Raw genomic sequence first — 19,827 nt, forward strand, 5'->3', positions numbered from 1 at the left:
AAACGCATTCACAGTAAGCGTCGTGTCCTGTCCTGTATCACTGCCAGTGAAATTATTTAATAATTTTTCCTCTTTTTGCTGCTCTACTGAGAGTTAAGGCTTCATCCACACTGCAGCCAACAGTGTCTCCTTTCAGATGCATTTCTCACAGTTCACAACGATCTGATTATCTACAGTTAATGTGAAAATGAAGAAAATAAAAGCTGCATGAAGTCTGCACGTATTGGACCGATCAACTTGGACTCAGCAATACACAGAAAAAACTTTTTCCAATGAGAATATTTGACATTTTGAATGGAAGATATTTTATTACCACTACAAACCCCTGATAAAAGTGCAGATGGAATAAATCACAACTTTCTAGTTTTACTTTAAAAATGATAAAGTCTGCAAAGGCTGAGGGGAAAAAAAAAGACAAATTATGATTAAAAACAACAAAGATGAGCTAATAAAGATAAAGAACTTGCGGGAGAAGACAGTTTTACTGTGAAACTCGACTCCCTTGTATTTGCTAAACTGAAACTATTTTCCTGATACGGGCGGCGCCATCTTGGTCTGTTCAGTACGATCTGAGGGTGGAGTCACGGTAACGATGCCCCGCCCACACTTCCTCCAGACTCACTCACGTTAATTAATACTACAATCTGCTCTACCTCCACCAGTTACGACACAGTTTTTTACAACACTCATGGTCCAATTGGACATCAAATAAATAACTAAAATGAAACAAAAATTTGACATCTAAAGTCCCGCCCACTAACGTCCCTGGAGGAGGCGGAGCTTATGACCTATACTGCAGCCAGACACCAGGGGGAGCTCTACTTGCTTTGGCTTTACTTGAAAGGAGCGGTTTCTCCTCCATCTTTATACTGTCTACGGATGCAACCACCAGATCTGCAAAACCAATTACTTTTCCAGACTCAATCGTGAAGTTGGTCTCCCCACCTGACTGCAACATAAACCCATAATATTTATATTGTGTATAAAAAATATTCTAATGACAAGGCTGAATTTCTGTTCTCTCTCTCAGATGGTTCTTCTTGATTTTAACTAAACGCAATATAATTTAAAAAGACAAAGTATTTTATATCAGGTTTAACATCTGCACACATACAAAACTACATGTTGCATTCTGGCCTTTTAGGAATGTAGTTCCACCACAGTATATCAGCAAAAAGTTCCTCTTGACCTTGATCTGATCACTGTCACACTTTTGTTTTTACCCAAAACAGCATCCAGTAGGTAGTTAAACACAGGAGTCGCTCCACCTGAGTCTGCCTGGTGTATGCGGCAATCAAAGATGTTTGCAAACTAAATTCTTAACAACGCCATTCAACAATGGCGACTGAAACTTTTGCCGAAGACGAGCCGTACAAATGTTCGTATCTCTGAACCTCCTCAGTTAACTTTGCCTTGATGTGTTCCATCTTTACTGATCCAAGGCCATCAATTCAAAAAGTGCAGAGATGGAGAATCGGATGGAAATACTAAAGCGAAAACACGCTACTACCGCGGACCAATCACAGCTCTTGCGGTCTGTGTCGCCACGCCGCATAGTTGCATTTCTGGGGAGGTGACGGTTACAGGGTGTTAGGGTTTGTGTAGGCGTCTGCTCATTAACTGAGTAACAGTCTGTATGTTTACATGCATGTGGAAAAAAACTGATTATTGCCTTAATCTGACTTTAACTGGACAACTTAAGTTCATATAAACATGTTACTCTGATTAAAATCAGATTAAAACTGTGAAAATAACAAAATAGCAAAATGAAGAAACGTCAATATAACAAAACAAGCAAATGACAAAACAGTAAGTTTTCTGCTGGCCGTGTTTTTTTAAGGGAGTAAGATTAAGTTGTGACTTTTCTAGTCCTGATCCTTATCTTCAAACTCAAAACCAGTTCATCATCATATGTTAAGATGAGAGGAAATGAAAAAAAAAAGAAAGAAAACAACAACAAAACTAAACAGGATAAATAAGGAATGTAAATTCCTCTTCAACCTGTATGTTCCTCCATCTTGTATTTGTCCAAGTTATTGTCTCTGATGTCTCTATTGTCTCTTTGAACTAACAGCGATTTATAGCTTGACTTTAATTAGACCCACACACATTTAAGTCAAATTTATATCTGAAGGTTTGAGTTTTGTCTGATATTAGTTTGAAAATACCATTATTACTATTTATCATCACTTTTTATCAATTAATCAATTAAAAACTCAACATTTTTGCTTCGTGACTGATCAAGATGTCCTTTTATATCATGTTGTAATTCCAAATAAATTTTCTGCGATAAAAAATGATTGATATCAAACCACTGAGTAGGATGAACAAATGTTATGTTATTTTTTTCTGTGAGACAGAACAGTATTGAGTCGGGTGGGGCTGGTGAGATCACGACAAGACGGCTTGAAGCTAAAACCAGTGTTTTATAAAACCAGTGTTTTATTAGCAGAGGTGCTAATGAGCGGTGGAGGTGCTGACAGCGCTAACCCCTCATGGTGAGTGGTACAGTCAGAGCGCACACATGGACCTATCAGCAGGGGAGCGTCTATATTTAAACACCTGTTAACCTCTGGCTGATGACACAGCTCCAGAGGGATCGTCGTAAGCAGAACACCTGCGAGGTGCTTTAACATGGGTGTATAACACCTCGGATTATGTGGACGGATATTTAAGCAGCGGAAGAAATTGTTTTAAACCCCTGAAATTCATACGAGCTCATTAAATTTAGTTGCTCTCAAACTTTATCACACTTAAATTTAATATATCTGTAAGATAAAGTTTGAATTTTATTAAAAATATCCCTTCTTTCTATTGAAGTTGCCTGATTCCTATTCAGGACATTTACTTGTTTTATTTTTCTGTGTAAGCAAAGTCTGGCCCTGCCACTAAAAGTATTTGCCTATCTTTGTTTTTATAGTTTCCACCTAAACCTTTCCATCATGTCTCATCAATTTTACCGTAGATAGCGATGTTAACACAACGCCTACGCAAACCTCCAGGAAGTATGAGCTTGTGGCTTCTAATAATCATCAATAATTTGCATGTTAAAACACAAATAGACGTTAATGGCGCCATTTACAATCGACCATAAACGAGGCAAAGCCGCAGGGGTGACACGAAGTGAAACTTGAATTTGCATTCCCTTAAACTCATAAAACGAACGTAAGCAAAGCTCGACGTGTCACAGCTGATGGAAAAAGAAGAAAAAATAAAAAAACATTCTCTCAGATTGCTATTTTTGTGGTGAACCAAAGATGTTGGTTTCTGATAACAAAAAAAAGTGTTCGTGATCGTTTCCCCTTTTGACTTAGACACGAGCTCAGACGACCACAACAACCACATCCAATTACAAACCCCAACATCCAACAAAGCCCATTCAAACCACTGCTACTGTCTGTTTAGCAGGACAAGAACGAAAATAAATCGTTAGCCTTATAACATAATTAAAAAGTCATATTCGAAAATTTTCAGAAAAACAAGCAAAAAAAATCATTTTTAACAAGCACATTGGTATTTTTATCGATATTGTAACAGTCAAATAATAATAACTTGGGCAATTATGCTATTAGGCTAACGAAATACTATTGTTCAGCAATTTGGGGCGGGATTTGGAAAACAATTCGGTGTTTTTAGAGTTTCGAAAAACTCAATCCATCAATATACACATCTAAAATTTTGTCCTAGAGCGAATTATGGGAGAAGGTGATCGAAACATGATCTCTTAAAATGATCAGCTGTCACTTTCTAAAAGAAAATCTGGTTGGCTGGTTCAACTGCAGCCAAAAAGATTATAGCCCAGAGATGGACACCCAAAAAAAGAAGTTTAAAAAAGAAAACTGGACTTTGTATTGTCTTGAGAAGACGTTTCACCACTAATCTGAGTAGCTTCTTCAGGTCTAAGACACTGGTGGGAAGTTGAGGTTTAAATAGGAAACTCTGTGGGTTAAAAAAAAAAAAACCATCAGAAACTTCCTCAACTTGTTTCTGCGAGAACCAGAAACCGACGAAACTAACACCCAATAACAGCTGGAAACTTACCTGTTGTCGTATTTGTAACTGCGATCAGCAAGAGTAAACAAGGCAAAACCAATCGTAATATGGGAGAACTTGATATCTGATTCAACTGATCTTTTGCAGTGATGAGTGCATCATTTTTGAATATGGAAGGTGGAGGTTTGTTGTGTTGATGTTTAATAAAAAAAAAAAAAAAACATAAAGTGATGATTATGAGGGGGGGAAACGTGGAGCACAGTGGGTGAACTTTGGCAGGATCTCGAGGGAGCAGTCGGACAAAGAAGGAGAAATCTGATTAGCCCATTAGAGAGGAGGCGGCACGGACGGATGACGATTAGCCGAAGTGTTTACAGGTAGAGCTGAGGTGACAGATTGGCTGACGGACACAGAACAGGGGAGGAAGAGTGGGAGGAACGGCAGGGATGGGCAAAGGTTCACGAGCACCGAATGGAGAAAATGGTGAGAATGGGAGGTTACTGAGGGGTGGTGGGTGGGGGGTGAGGGGGGTAAAAGCTAAAGCAGACCTGCTTCCTCATCCTCATCCTCCTCCTCATCATCATCATCCTCAGAGCTGGATGACGAGTGGGCTGCTGCTGGGCCAGAGGTGGCGGCAGAGGCAGAGCTAGCTCCACTATTAGCAACATATCCGTACTGCATGCCTGTTGGAAGGGGGGAGTGGGAAAGGTACATAAGAAAAAAAAAACGGTAATGACTGGGTGAGCGTCAGCAGACGGGGGCCGCCTGCAATGACCAGGCGACAGACTTTTACGTCATGTGATGTGGTGCATGACTAGTCTAAGTTAACAATTTACTGACGAAAGTAGCTGCACAATTGACCCTTTGTTAGGCTTCTCATTGGTCTGCTAACCACCAATCACAGAGCTCCTTCCGTTTTTGTCAAGTAAACACAACTTCCCGTGTTACTGTTGCTACGTTACACAAACAAAAGCTATGCATAGAAAACCTGTAATAATAGGACTCGAAAGGGTGACGCAATGCATTGTGGGCTTTGGGGGCAATTGGAAAATACGTTTAGGCTGCACGATGCTACACTTGTGTTTTGTTGTTGTCCTTTTGGCATGTTAACATTAATGTTAGCGATATAAAATGGTGCAATGAGTCTTTGGCTCAGAAAACAAACAGCTGCATTCAATGATATTTCGCTTTTTAACGGTTTTAGACTCCAAATGACACAAATACTGATGTATTCTCCAGCGTTGGAACCAACATGATGGTGAAATGACACAGAAAAACTCGCTGAATGTACCAGGATATTGTCCCTTTACATCACGACTAACGGTCTCAATGGTTCAGACTGCTGCTACGTTATATTTAGCATCGCTCCTCAAAGTGGAGTACTTGTGAATGGAGTACCAATGTAAACACACAATCTTTGACCCTAAAAATGGTGCTTGTGACCCACAATGCATTTGCGCGATCACCCTTTTGAGACCTGTAGAGTCAAAAGGTAACGTGGTGGCGATCGGGCTAAAGGCTCTTGTATCTCGTCAGTCTGGCAACTCATGCAACAACAACACCCAAACTTTAGTCGGCGTTGTGTCTTTTTTGCCAGTCGGGTTCATTTTTGTTTCTACTTCCTGCTTCATTTTCAACAGTTTGTGCGAAGACGAGTCGTACAAATGTTTGTATCTCCGAACCTCGTCCGTTAAACTTTCCTCGATTTGTTCCATCTTTTATTGGTGTAAAACAATAATTTTGAAAATTGTGGAGATAGAAAAGCAGCTGGAAAAAATACCAAAGCAGACCAATCACAGCTTTAGCCGTGACATTTCTAGGGAGGTGGACATCAGCTGCGATGCTAACGTCTGCTAACTTCCTATAACGATAGCAACCACTGCAACGTTGGCGTACTTTTGTCCATGCTACGTTTTTTTTTCACATTTCTGAGCAAAATACGACTACAGGTTTTCAGTGTTTTTTCCTTATGTTTGTCGAACAACTGTAACATTTTAATTCGTTATGTTGCATGGTCCTATTATTACGACATTTTAGTCTTTAAAAGAGGTAGTAGTGCTTCATTTTAATCCAGCACCACAAACCACATCCTCCAAAATGATCATACAATCGAATTACAACCTTTTATTACGCTATATAAATTAAGCTTTACAAACAAATGCCACAACGTTACCTCTAACTTCTATTATTACAGGCATTCAGCATTTTTCGGAGGGAATTTACCCCTGTATTGTATCGTTACTGTAACAAAGAGCAGGAGCCCTGTGGTTGGTCGTTAGTCAACCAATCAAAGGCCAAATTGAAGTTCAAGGCCACTTGAATTTCCTGTGGATGGTGAAAATCACAACAAGGTGTGTTTGCTGAAGACACAATTTTTGCACATCAACTCTCCAAATAAAACACGTTCAAAAACAAGTTCAAACAAACGAATGTCTCTTGATGTTTGTTGTTTTCTCAGGCAGAATATTACTGCCACCAAACAACCGCTTTCTCGCAGCCTTGGAGGATTACCAAAAAAATAATAAATGGTATCATAGTATAACAACAACAACAAAAAACACTGCATAATAACAATAGAGCACAACAATCACAATGGTTGCATTTAAATTACGGCTACAAATAAGTGCATCCCTTCATTTTAAGACCGATTCAACGCTTGAAAAAACAAACAAAGCACGACTTTAAATATGCCTTTTTGTCCTGTTATTATTCTCCTGCTTAAAATGAACATTACTTGGCAAAAGAAACAGATTTGAACATGAATTTAAAGCCACAGTGAGACAATACTTTTAAAAAAAAACCTTTATAGTCGTAGTAGTGGAACAATTTAAAGTTGACAGGTTCCAGGCTGGTAAGTGGTGGTGACCTGAAACCCTAAAGTTTATATAAAGGTTCACACGTGGCCACTTTTAAAAGTGTGTGCTACATTCCCAAAGTGCAGCTGTGAACATGTAAACCTTTCACACACACTTTCACATCTAAACATAGACTCGCTGACAAAGGGTTACACCAGAGGAGGCAAAAAAAAAAACAGGCTTCTCTCCGGAGCAACGAGAACCCGAGACATGTGGTTCTTCCTGTGACATTATGTTCAAACGCTGAACTTTTCAATCACAACATCAGCTACAAATTAAAAACCTTATTATTAACCTAATGCACACATTTAGCTGTAGTGATTCTCAGTTTCCTTCTCGAGACATGAAAAACAACAGGAAACTGATTTCTTGTTGATTTCCTTACTGCAAAAACATTCTTTTCTCAGTTGGTGTCACATTGGCATCAACATACTGTTCAATCCAGTGAATGACACTTTTCATCACAGTGCAGTTACCTCGGTGGTGGCCCGGCGAGGAATGGACTGAAGTGGAGGGGGTTCCTGAGGGCGGTCGGTCCACGTCTGCACCACCACCGCTGCTGCTGCTGCTTCGGGTGACGCCACCGTAGGAATCGTAGCTCAGAGCGGTCGGGTGGCTTTGGTCGTAGCGTCGGTGGCCTGAAGTTTGAGAATATGACAAAAAAAATATAAGACCAAGCTGAGAGAAGACTTAGGGCCTGATTTACTAAAAGTTTGCATTTGAAAAATTGTACACAAACGTCATTACAGGCGCAAACTAACGGCGAAGCTGATCTACTACTTGCTATCTTTTCTTTATTTCTTCTTGTCACAGGTAGCCTCCCATATTGCATTTCTTCTGGTTATGTTAATATTTCTTTGCTGTAACTCCACAATTTTTGTGTTTATTTGCCTCTTGCACCAATACCTCTAATTCCACGGGTTGAAATTTCACTTTTGTTCAGTCTGCTCTCCCATATTCTTGCCGGCGAAGGCCGTAACCCATCCAATTTAAATCTTAGTAGATCACCAGCAACACACAAACCAACAACTCGCACAATCTATAAACTTGTGCACGGTCTTAGTAAATCAGGACCTACGAGAGAAACATTCTGCAGAGAAAATTGTTTTAAAACTTTTTTTGCGGAACCAAAGATGGAAAATAACAACCACCAACAAAATACACACTGAGTTGCCAGTTTATTAGGTACACCAGTAAAAACCAATGCGTTCTATTTGAACAGTCACGCACTGAGTCTTAGCTTCATGGAGGTTATAGGAGGTTTATGCTTCTGTGTTAAGTTGATGCAGAGGATACGGCAACAATGCAGAACACTAGCACCATAACAGATGTCTCCAGAAATATAACTACACGCTAAGAAAACACAAGAGCTGTGATTGGTCCACTTGGTTGTAGTATGTTTCCGCTTCAGTATTTCCGTCTAGTTCTCCTTCTCCATAATTATCAAATTGATTATGCTGGATCAATAATGAATTGGCAAGGTTACCTGAGGAGGTTTGGAGAAACCACATTTTGGCGAATTTTTCAGAATAAGAGCGCACAAATATAAATAACTCACACAGGCATCTGTTAAATGCGTAGGTTACTCCATCTATGTCCCACAGTACTATAAAAGCGCCTTAATGTTGTGCATCGTTTGCCTAAAATAACTGCGAAAGCGGTTTCATGTCGGAGGCTGTGGTTTGTCTTGAATTTAACTGTATTGTGGTTACACACATTTGTTATTCCCCATTTTAGAAACACAAAACCCTGCTTTGTGTCTAATTCAGATCTGTTTAACAGCACCACAAACTACTACATAAATCACACCTTTTTTACAAGCGCACCTAATAAATAGGCAAGTGAATGCATGAGGCTCTACAGCTTTCTATCTAGGAATGCAGCAGGAAAGTTTTGGTGTCAAGGACCTATAAATGTGTTCATTTCAGCTATAAGACCACAAATAATCCTCCATACCCGTGCTTCCTTGACCATTGACTGTTGGCGCCATCTGACCGGCAGCACCGGCTCCATAACCAGGCTGCACAGCGCTCGTAGGGGGCGGAGGAGCGCCGCCGAATTGATGCAACGGCGCGCCCATCTGGGTGGCGGGCAAGACTCCGGGCGCGGAGGTGGCCTGGGAGGAACTGAGGGTGCCATACTGGCTACTTCCTGCTGCAGACGGGTACGAAACAATCGGGTAGAGGGGAGCTCCGGGGGCACTCGGGTGCTGCTGCTGCTGCTGCCGCTGTGTTTGGGATGCGTGGTACGACTGCTGCTGTCCGTAGTAGGATCCTGGAGTGGCGTAGGGTGGATGCTGCTGGAATGCTTGTTGGTTGTACTGGGCGTTTGACGGTGGAGGTGCTGAGGAGGGGAGGGTGGCGTATGGCTGAGAAGGAGGGGCAGTGTATGGTGAGGGTGCTACATGATGCTGTGGAGGAGGAGGAGGAGGCTGCTGCTGCTGTTGTTGTTGTTGTTGTTGTTGCTGATGCTGATGGTTGTTCTGGTAGTAGCTAGCACCGTGGGTACTGTTCATGATGGATGCTTTGTTGGGAACAGCAGCAGCAGGAGGAGGACGAGGCGCATGGCCAGGGATGGTGGTAGTAGTAGTAGTGGGGTAGCTCTGTGGTTGAGGTGGGGCTCCATAGTAGCCTGCAGGTGGATACATGGATGGATAGGTCTGCACTGGACCTGCAAAGGGGGGACAAGGTGGTGATTAATAACCTTTATTAATAATAATAATAATAATAATGATGAAGGAGAGGTAAATTACTAATTAGCTGCCTACAAGCTTCAACTTGTTTGAAATAGCATCTTTGACTCCATGGCAACACCACCACCACCATCAATGAAAACATAAATAAATCCAATTCAATTTTTTTTTTTAAAAAAAGCCGCTGCTTGTTGCTGATTCAAAACAAAAGCAGACTTTGGGGGAATGGTTGTGTGTGCCACACAGATAACACAATATTTGACGCTATCTCCCTTTAGCAAAATCGGGTGACCAGAGGTTCACGATTCCCTGACTGAAGCTGCCCCATGAAAATGTCCCTGACTTTAGCATTTTATGAATGAGAGAGAAAAATGTTGAGCAGAGACTACAATTATTACGGTAGCCGATACCAAAGCTAACTTCTACAATGGACATTTGAATATATTTTACACCCATTGATTTTTTTTTTGTTATTGCCTGCCTCTCTGAAATTAACAGTTGCTGTGTTTCCTTTCCACCTAGAAATGTGCAACACCTAAATACATCAATAGAAAAACCGGTAATGGAAACGCTTACATTCAAATATCGCCAAAATATTTTTACACGTATCGATGTGAAAGTTTATTGTAAAAGTGCAATGGAAACACTTTTTCGCAATTCCCCATCGCAATTAATCTAAATTTTAGAAATACTGCATTTATTGCATTACATGCATTTTTAGAACTGATCACAGATTCATAAAAGTACAAATATTTCATGTGAAAGCCGATTTGGTATCGATATATTGATGTGAAAATCGCTCCTAAAAAACACACGTCTAGATCGTACGTATCGATATTTCTGGATCGATACGCACATCCCTAGCCGCTATTGACATTACAGACATAGCGGCTGAAATTTATTTAAATATGAATAAATCTGTTGAAATAAATCAAACCGCAATTAGCCCCATTTCTTCATTTCATCTTGCTAACATTTAATTATTTATTTATTTTTTTTAATCCCCAAGCTGTAAATGTCCTCGTAGTCGCCTTACGTTAGCAGCTACAGTTAGCATTAGCTCAACCTAGAGTTAGTTTCACCTAAATTAACCGTCGTCCTTATGATTTTAATACAAATATTCAACGTCGCCGTGATAGTTAAAAGCTACCGGTCTGGTGGGGGGCCGCTGCTCCGCCGTTCGGCGCCGGGTTCTGGCTGTAGCTGACGGGGCTGTTCAGGTTTGTGAAGCCCGGCGCAGACATGGCTCGGTCCTCCTGTCCTCACGTCCACTGATACGCGAGCAGGTAAATGCGCATTTGTTCTCCCCGGTGTGTCCCGTATTACCCGTGGTTTTAACCCCACAGAGGCGATAAGAGAGAGAGGGAGAGACAGGGGGGACAGCCGCTGGCGGTCGGTGTGGACCCGGGCAGCCTGGCCAGGTGGTCCGCTCGGCTCGGCTCGGCTCGGCTCGGCTCACAGAGCTGAGAGCTAGGGATGATGGGCGCATCGATGCAGAAACATCGATACTTCCAATCTAGAATGTGTGTTGTGAAGGATCGATATTTCACATCGGAATATCGATTCCGAGACCGGTTTCACAATAAATATTAATACTTTTATGAATTTGTTCTTGTTTTCTTTTTGTTTTTTGTTAATATGATTTGCTCAGATTTTCAGTCGACTTGTTGATTTCCACATATTGGCTCTTATTAAAGAGAAGTCTGATATTTGACAGCTTGTTTGTATAAATTATATTTTTCATAATTACATTCACAAATGTTCATTGTAAACGTTATAATTTTCAAGTAGACGTCTAAAAGTATCGATATCGATATCGGGGTATTATCCTTGGAATTACTTGATATCGGATAGAAAGAAAAAATGGCGGTATCGTTCGCCCCTAATGTTTGGGGAGATTGGCAGTGGACTCGGTGGCTGTGGACCTATCGCTCCCTCTTCTGGAGTTTCTGTGCAAATGTGAATCCAGTATTTTACAATTAATTAACATAATTAATTGCTCAGACAGCAACGGTTAAGGCACAAGTTCTTAAAAGCTGAGTAAAATAAAAGTGCATAAGAATATTGCACTGGATTATTGCATTGGATCGTTGCACTTGGCATCAGATTACAAATTATTTGCAATGTTCAGGAGACGTATAGCCTGAGGTATGAAGCTGTTGCAGAGCCTGACTGTCCCTCTAAAGTCCCTCGGGTCCACCGATCAGCTCCTACAGGCTGTCCCAGGCTGAAGCTCAGGGGAAACGGGGCTTTGGCAGTGATAGCTCCAAAGCTTTGGAACAAGCTCCCTCTGCATGTTAAAGAAGAAGAAGAAGGGGTGTGTGCACCTTACTGCTGTAAAACTCAAGCTGCAACCATACACTGCACTGTTGTTGTCTTTATTTATTTTTCTCTCAGTCCAGAACGTTTGTATTGTATCTGTCCTTATGTTGTTTTATTCCTTTACGTTTTGTTCATTTAGATTTTTATTCTGTATACTTTATGCTTTTCAATAGTTTCTATATGCAGAAAGTGACAATGACGACATCTTGAATCTTGAAAGTCCCACTCTGCAGGTGTTTTAATCACGCCTCAAGACACACTTCTTTGGCTTTTTCAGGCACACTTGAACAGCTGGTGTTTTTCATGTGACACTGTATATGTTTTTATTAACGAGTCGTGATTGTGAGTTGTTATCTGTATTCTACTTACTTGTAAAGCACTTTGGTCTCTGTTGTTTTAAATGTGACATTTGCCTTTATTTATGCAGATAGTAGCACAGTGCAAAAGTCATTTATCTTTTGCATTTAAGATTTTGGATGTACATTCCTCTCTCTTTTGTAATTTCATTCCAGCATTACGTTAAATCTTAATGAACACACTTTCTCATTTAATTGAATGAGAAGATGTGTCCAAACTGCTGTAGTGTAGCATTACAATATCTTCATGACATCTTTACAATGACATCTGCAAGGAGGATATCTGAAAGCTAATCCGTCATGCAGACACCTGCAGAAACTGACATAAACACACATTTGCATAAACCACAAACATGTAAGACGCACAGACGTACTGCTACTTGTGGTTTGTTTAAGCAAAACCTGCACTGGTTGCACAAAGTAGAAGCCAAGTGCTGCAAGTTACACGGTGTGTTCATTAGTTGCCTTCTTTGTTGTTTTGGCCGTGTTCACCCTGAAGACCAGTCGTAACATAGAGAGTAGAACATGTTGCATCATGTTTTCTTTGCTTATCTGAGGAGAGCAACACACCAGGATGCAAGGAACACCGTGGCATGTCAAAGTCACTAGAACACGCATAAATAAGAAAACAATTTGCAGAGTAAAGATATGTAGAATTAAAACAATATCTAAATTTAAAACATTTTGAAGTGAAGTATAAAGAGGATGTTTTTCTAAGGTACAGGGATGAAATATGGGGGGTGAAACAAGCAGGTGATACTGGGTGCTGCTACTATTTGTCTCTGTTTTTGATTCTTTTATGTCTCTGTAATTATATGTGTATATATAGTTATGTTTGTGCATGTATGTGTGTTTATGTGTATACATATGTTATAGTTCTATAGTATACATTATTATATGTTATATAAATATTACTATATAAGAGGTATAAAGAGATGATTTTCACAAGGTGTAGGAATGAAGATGATGTATGTAAAGCACTTTAAATATTATTGTTATTAAATATTATTGCTGCTAGTATTATTATTATTTAGCAGAGGAGGAAGAAAACATTGAATACTGACATATTAATACTCTTGCAAACATTACCAGTGATTTAGTTTCTTATTGGACATATTGCTATTTGTCTGTCTTTTGTTTCTTTCTCAATTGTATATGCATTTAATTAGTTTATTTTCTTTTGAATGTTCGAAAAAAAATATATTAAAACTTAACATGGTATGTATATAGGGAGAATGGGTGGGATTTAATACGCTTTGGCTTCTTCCCACTCATTTTGATCATAAAAATGTGTTAAGTTGTAAAGTTTTACTTTGCATTGTTTTTTTGTGATTATTGTTGTGTTTGTTTGCCTTTTTCTTTTATTCTGTCTTCAAATACACGTTCATTCATTCATGTTTCTTTTTTTATTTTATGCATGCATATAAAAGCCAGGACAGAAGTTTCCCAGAAGGACACATGATTGTAATGAGATCATCAGTGTTATTTACTTCACAGGTTGGTGACTTTAATGTTGACTGAATATTGATTTCCTCATAAAATCCTTTCAATAACTAACAGCAGCTGAAACAGTTCATCGGGACATCCCTTAAATACACATATGATTTAATAGGATTTAAAAAACACATTTAAAATTGTACACAATCTTTCCACTGATATGAAATCATTGGTTTCACTGAGCAACATCTTCCAAGCACCGAATATCGATGTTTATGTCACTGCACGTCCTGAGGGATTCTGGGACGCCCGTCCGTGCACTCGCACTCCTCTTTGTGATGCGGGGTCGCGTCTCCCCGGGCCTGTCCTTTGGTCTGGCAGGTGGGACAGCAGGCGGTGCGTCCGTCCCGTCTGCAGCCGGGACAGGACAGAACCAGCTGGCAGCAGAACTGAGTGGAACAGAGCTCGTAGCGGTCCCACGGACGCCCGCAGTACCTGCAGTCTGGACGGAGGCAGAATGCAGCGACACCAATTCAACTTAAATTAATTATTAATTGTCCGAAATCGTTCACTCACTCCCTAACCCCTACTCCGTATGTAAGGTTTTACTATTACATGGTGAGCTTTCGGACTCTACTCGCATCACTGTTTGACGCGCAGTTAATGACGTCACTGCTGTCGCATCATTACGTGTCAGACTGCCGCGGCTCCCCTGGTTATCCCGTTATAATTTACGCATTATTAAAAACGTGACGCTTTTGTAAACAAATATGTGTGATGTTCATGAAATAAAAATAAAATTGTTGTTTATTTAAAAGTTTCATATTTTCGCGATGGAACTTCAAAATGCCACTAACGGCAATTAACGGCTGGAGTGGGCGGAGCCCGCGGTCGTTTTTACTCCACCCACACACGGATATTCCAAACATGGTCGTGGAGGGGCGTGTCGGACGTTGAGACCCGCCCACCCAATTCTCCGCTACTAATTAGCTCAGGCTACCGCTTGTCACTCAAAGCGGGAACGCCCTTAATTATGCGGAATATTTAAATCTTAATAAAAATAAATAAACGAATGAGAGAAATATTCACCCCCGTATAGTTGTCATGAATAGTCAAATAAACTATTGAGACCAAAACCATTTTTTGTAACAGTTTGTAAACATACTTTACAGCATTTAATTATACCACTTGTATCACTAAGGTGTCGGACACCACCACAAAACGGCGTAACTTTACGAGTTAGAGGGCGATTTCGGACACAGCCTTAGTGTTTTTTAACGAGAAGTTCCATTCACACACTAACCTGAGATGACGTCGTCGTTGGAGGAGATGGCGTAGCGTTCGTCAAACACAAAAAGTTTCCCTCGGTAAAAACCGTCCGGGAAACGCTCCAGATATTTATGAATTCCACCTTTCAGCTGGTAAACCTCTTTGCAGACATCCTGCAAGCGGGAGAAACACATACCAGATTTCAGAGTCACCATATTGGCTTGTGTATACATATGGGTAATATGGAGTTAAATTTTTGATTTTGTAATAACTTTATGGACAAATGACAAATGATGATGACATTTGTGGAATAATGCCCGTTGTCTTACTTTGGAGCGGAGGTACGCGGAGCCGCGCTCACAGCGGATTCCTCCCGTGCAGTACATCAGGACCTTCTTGTCTCTGAACAGCTCCAGGTTCTGGTCCACGTAGTCCGGGAAGTAGCTGAATTTGCGGATGTTCGGTGCCAGGCATCGAGTGAACTGCCCCTGATCGGGGAAAAGAAACAACCCAATTATTCAATTACACAAGTTTTCCGTTATTTTGGATGGATACTTGTACAATTTAATATATCTTGTACCTTCTTCTTGTTGTATGTATGAGTTGATGGACGCATAAGATTTGTTCTTTTTCCATCCAACCGTATTTGAATTGTTTAAATACTGTACAGTGTCATGTAAGCCTTTATATTGTGTACTGGGAACTATTTATGCATTTTATCATTTAGAGATAAAGAGACGTACTTTTAATGAGGATATTCCTTCAAACTTATTATTAAAGACAGCAGATTGCACAACCTTTTCTTTCCTTCTCTGTTTTGTTGTTATGTGTTTTGTGTTAAGAGCACGTGATAGTGTGAGAGCTGCCAAACAGAACTGACCTTTAAGGGATTAATATTATTATTTTTAGTTTACTGAATCGGGACAATGCACGTTAATCAACACTGATGCGTTGGTCATCAGTGGAAATGCTCCGGACTTTAGCACAAATGCTAAATTTCAGCTGTAGTTCTAAGGCAGGTACACAACACAGACAACACAGACAGAGACAACAATCATACGATAGACGACAGACAGAACCAGACACAGATAGACAACGACAAAACAAACCAAAAAGGACACAGACAGACAATATTATGACCCACAATTATATATATATATACACATCAATGGACCAAGAACCCTGAGAGTAGATTTATTTGTGTGTGTTTTTTTTTAAACTAAGATTAATAAGCATTAATAAAGTTGTTTTCAATGCGAATTTGAACTTTCTACCCACAATTTTGCTCTCGTAAAAATTGCGGCAGTCCAGGAGGATGGTGTCGCTGCTCACGTCGCCTTTGGCCACGAGAGCCTCCACTTCCTTGTGAAACTCTTCGGGCTCCAGATGAACTCCTGAGAGTCAGGACACACACACAGAGAGAAAAGCACATGAAGAAGAATCAGAGCAGCAGCTGCTTTTACTCTGCAAAGAAAATCATAACACGGCAAAAGATATTCTTTACATTATTAACATTGTAAAGTGGTGTCACCTGCCAGCTGGTAGGAAATAACATCAGGATCCACTCCCATCGGGACGATCTCCTTATAGACGCCGACCTTGAGGTTTGTGAAACACTCTGCACCTCCATCACTGGTCTGAACAAACACACACAGATTAGCTCAAGGTTTAATAATAAAAAACAATATAGCCCAGATAACACTAATCATGTTTTCATTATGGTGTTTGTTCCTAGCTACTAATCTGTGTTATTCTGTCTTCATATGATTGTGTTGTTTGTACGTTTTTCCTTGTGTATTGTGATGCAGAGCGTGTGATTGTGGTTCTGAAACCACTGGGGAAGCTTCTGACCTAGAGCTAAACCTTTTTAGTCTTGTTTTCAACTGAATTTTTTATTTTTTTAGTATTATTATTATTTCATCTTTTTAGTCTGGTTATTGACTGAATTTTATTTATTTTATCATTTTATATTTATAGTCTGACTTTTAAATAACTTTAACTTATTTTATTATTTTTACCTTTTTAATGGCTTTTAATTGAATTTAATTTTACTAAATTATAATTAGAATCTAGCATTTCCTCAGTGCTCGTAATTCCTCAGTGTTTTTGAATCTGCATGTGTGTGAGGGAGAAGGGGTATTTCTCGTTTCTATCGTTGTTTTTTTTCATGTAAAGCACTTTGAGATGCATCTTTTGTATGAAAAATGCTCTATAATAGTTAAACCCTGGAGCCGGTTTGTGATGAACTGGACAGAAGAGTGAAAGTAATCTATTCTAAACTTCAGTCTCCTGACAGTAACCTTCTTTCTTTCTTTCTAAAATGGAAATCAAATATTTTTCTTCCCAATTTTGTTGCAGACATTCCCAGAAATGTTTGTCTCTCGTAGGGAGCTTTACTTTCACTCTTCTGTCCAGTTCATCACAAACCAGCTCCATGTTCTTATCCTGAGGTAGTTCTGGTGGAGTTTGGACTAAAGCTTTTTTAAAAAGTCATTATGTTGCTGTAGGATGACGCTCGGACCAACTATAACCAGAGGAAACTGTTCTAGTTCTGTTCTATATGATAACCTGAGATGAGAACATTCACAGACGTCTGATTCTGACCTTAAAATCCTCTTCGTCCATGTTGAACAGCGGATGCGAACGCATAGCTTCGATGTAAACGTCTGCAGCCACGTTGGTGCCGCCCACCGTTCCATTGATGCCTTCGGTCGCCACCCTCACCTGGAGATGAAGATGATGATCATGTTTTAAAGAGGCCGTCACACTAACTAACATTAAACCTTCCTATTGTCAATATTTCCCAGTTGGAGAGGTCACCTTTCCCGTTAAGTGGAGCTTCTCACATAAAGCTTTCTGCCAAGCGCAGATGACGTGCGGCTCCTCCACCTGACAGTAGTGATAGTAGAGGAGAACTTTGCCTGGGCCACTGATGGGAAACAAAAAAAAACAAAACTGAGCTCACGAGTTAAATTTACTAAGACGTGGAAAGCATGAACCAAACTCTGAGTTTACCTTTTAAGCTGCTCCTCAGAGATGTGGCTGATGTCGGGGATCCACGCAGAGACGTCCACCTCCTCGGACGCCTCGCGCTCGTTCGGCCGCCGCGTTTCAGGTTCTTCTTCCAGCTGCTCTAACAGACGCTCGTACGTGGCCTGCGTGAGCTGCTGTATCTCAGAGCTGTGATTTCTGGCCACGTGTTTGTGGACGGCCGAGTGTTCGTTGAAGGTTTGGCCGCAGCAGCTCCAGGATGCGCTTCCTTCCTCCTGACCGACGAGCCGCTTGGACGCCACGAAGGCGGCGAACGACTGTAAAGAGTTAAAGAAAAAAAATTTAATTTACTTAAAGACACAGACTGGTGAAGCAAATAACATGGATGTTTTATTATGATGTATCAGCTGACACTTTGTTACTTGAGTATTTCTTTTTATGAGAACTTTTTACTTTAGTAGGGCTCTTAAAATATCAGATTTTCACGTCACGATTATTGTGGACAAAAAAAATGTCATAACATCAACAAAAATGTAAATAATAACGACAAAATCCAGGAAATGCATCTATAACTTTATTTATGTCCTTGTCTCTTTTGGGAGATTTAATACCACTTATTATTATTATCATCAATACCAGGATACCTCCGGTACATCCCTACTGCCTACATCTGTGCACAAAAATCTGAACTTTCTGCTCCTTACATTGGAAAAAAACAGACTCGTTACTCTTTTAACCTCCACGGGTGACACAACGTAAAAGATTTGATGTGATAGGACACATCTAAAGCATCGGAATAGAGAAAGAAACTCAAGAAAAAGAAGAAGAAGAGGGACAGTTAACCGTGGAAAGAAGTGGAGTGAGTGCAGAGTTAGAGAAACAACCCAAAATCCACGAGCTTCTGGCTTTCAAGAAGAGAAGATGGAAGTAGATTTACGAGGCTGTACTTTCTTACTTTTATTTGAGTTAAAGTGTTGAAGCAATAGTTTTACATTCACCAGAGTATTTTTTACCTTTTATTTTTAGCTCTTCATTAATTGTATGTACATATATCTGCTTCTGCTCTTTACTTTTTCTCTAAAATTCTATCTTTCTTTTGTACAGTTTTTCTATTTTTTTAACGCTTTATTTCAGTGCTTGTCTTGTACCATTGAGCAAAGTGACCGGACTCACCCAACTCTGTGTGTCAGGCAGTAAGTGAACATTTTGTTGAAGTTAGAAGAAGGATGGATGGTCAAGGGACAGGATTTGTGGAAGGATTATATTTTGCAGACGAATAATAAACTTGTGGTGAATTTACAATATAAGATACTTGGCTCTGACATCTTCTCTGTGAGTTTTCATCAAACCTATCATCGTTCAGACGTGTTACTGAAACATTAGCTGCATGTTTTTAGGCGATAGTTGTTTTATATTGTCTGTTACATGCTGTCTATGAAGGACCCAAAAGAAATCAGCTGTTTCCATCACCACACGTGGCCGGTTTATAAAAACCCCGGCTAATAAGTTTATGTTGTGTTTTACCTTCCTCCTACAGAAGCTGTAGTATCTCCTCTGTGAGCTGGAAAGTTGTTTCTCGTGTTTTAAGCCACCACACGATGAAGTGTCCACCTCCCAGTTCATGAACTCCATTATTTTCCACAGCTTTTCTTTTTTAAAATATCGATAATTAAAAATCTTTGTTAGCTAATAAACTGTTTTACCTTAATAGACTTCATGAACAGTTTTAGATCACCGGATTATCAAACGACACTTGAATCCTGCATAATGTTAAATAAAAAAGGCTTATATACGATTAAATACGACTAAAACACAATAACAACACATGTACTATTCAACTACAAACGTGCACCCGGAAGAAAAAAAAGAGAGGACAACATCGGACGGAAAAGATCGGCGCACCCACGGGCGC

General features: G+C 40.1%; 2 protein-coding genes across 3 annotated transcripts in view; both read right to left on the reverse strand.

Moving 5' to 3' along the window:
* sec24b (SEC24 homolog B, COPII coat complex component) overlaps positions 1-11,017 on the reverse strand; it is a 35,431-nt gene extending 24,414 nt beyond the window's left edge. The window contains exons 1-4 of one of the 2 annotated variants that reach the window (XM_047585556.1): positions 10,691-11,017; positions 8,805-9,518; positions 7,325-7,486; positions 4,542-4,676 (exon numbers count right to left, since the gene is read on the reverse strand). In XM_047585556.1, coding sequence (XP_047441512.1) covers positions 4,542-4,676; positions 7,325-7,486; positions 8,805-9,518; positions 10,691-10,784 — 1,105 coding nt within the window. In that variant the 5' untranslated portion in view covers positions 10,785-11,017. The remainder of the gene's footprint in view (positions 1-4,541; positions 4,677-7,324; positions 7,487-8,804; positions 9,519-10,690) is intronic. The other variant, XM_047585557.1, reaches the window with a different exon arrangement.
* A 2,548-nt stretch (positions 11,018-13,565) lies between these two features.
* On the reverse strand, positions 13,566-19,802 carry LOC125008474 (thiosulfate sulfurtransferase/rhodanese-like domain-containing protein 2). The gene is made up of 9 exons (XM_047585746.1): positions 19,440-19,802; positions 17,940-18,232; positions 17,745-17,853; positions 17,529-17,648; positions 16,456-16,561; positions 16,203-16,318; positions 15,254-15,412; positions 14,959-15,097; positions 13,566-14,157 (listed from the first exon to the last, which is right to left on the reverse strand). Exons 1-9 carry the CDS (start codon positions 19,545-19,547, stop codon positions 13,934-13,936), a joined length of 1,374 nt encoding a protein of 457 aa, XP_047441702.1. The 5' UTR covers positions 19,548-19,802; the 3' UTR covers positions 13,566-13,933.
* Positions 19,803-19,827: the final 25 nt, after the last annotated feature.

Source organism: Mugil cephalus, chromosome 5 (assembly GCF_022458985.1).
Source record: "Mugil cephalus isolate CIBA_MC_2020 chromosome 5, CIBA_Mcephalus_1.1, whole genome shotgun sequence".
Classification (NCBI taxonomy): Eukaryota; Metazoa; Chordata; class Actinopteri; order Mugiliformes; family Mugilidae; genus Mugil; species Mugil cephalus.

Coding starts and splice junctions, on each gene's coding strand:
- LOC125008474 (XM_047585746.1), bottom strand. CDS start 19,547: ATGGAGTTCATGAACTGGGAGGTGGACACTTCATCGTGTGGTGGCTTA. Junction 18,233..19,439: donor ACAGCTTCTGTAGGAGGAAG/GTAAAACACAAC, acceptor AACTCTTTACAG/TCGTTCGCCGCCTTCGTGGC. Junction 17,854..17,939: donor TCTGAGGAGCAGCTTAAAAG/GTAAACTCAGAG, acceptor GTTTCCCATCAG/TGGCCCAGGCAAAGTTCTCC.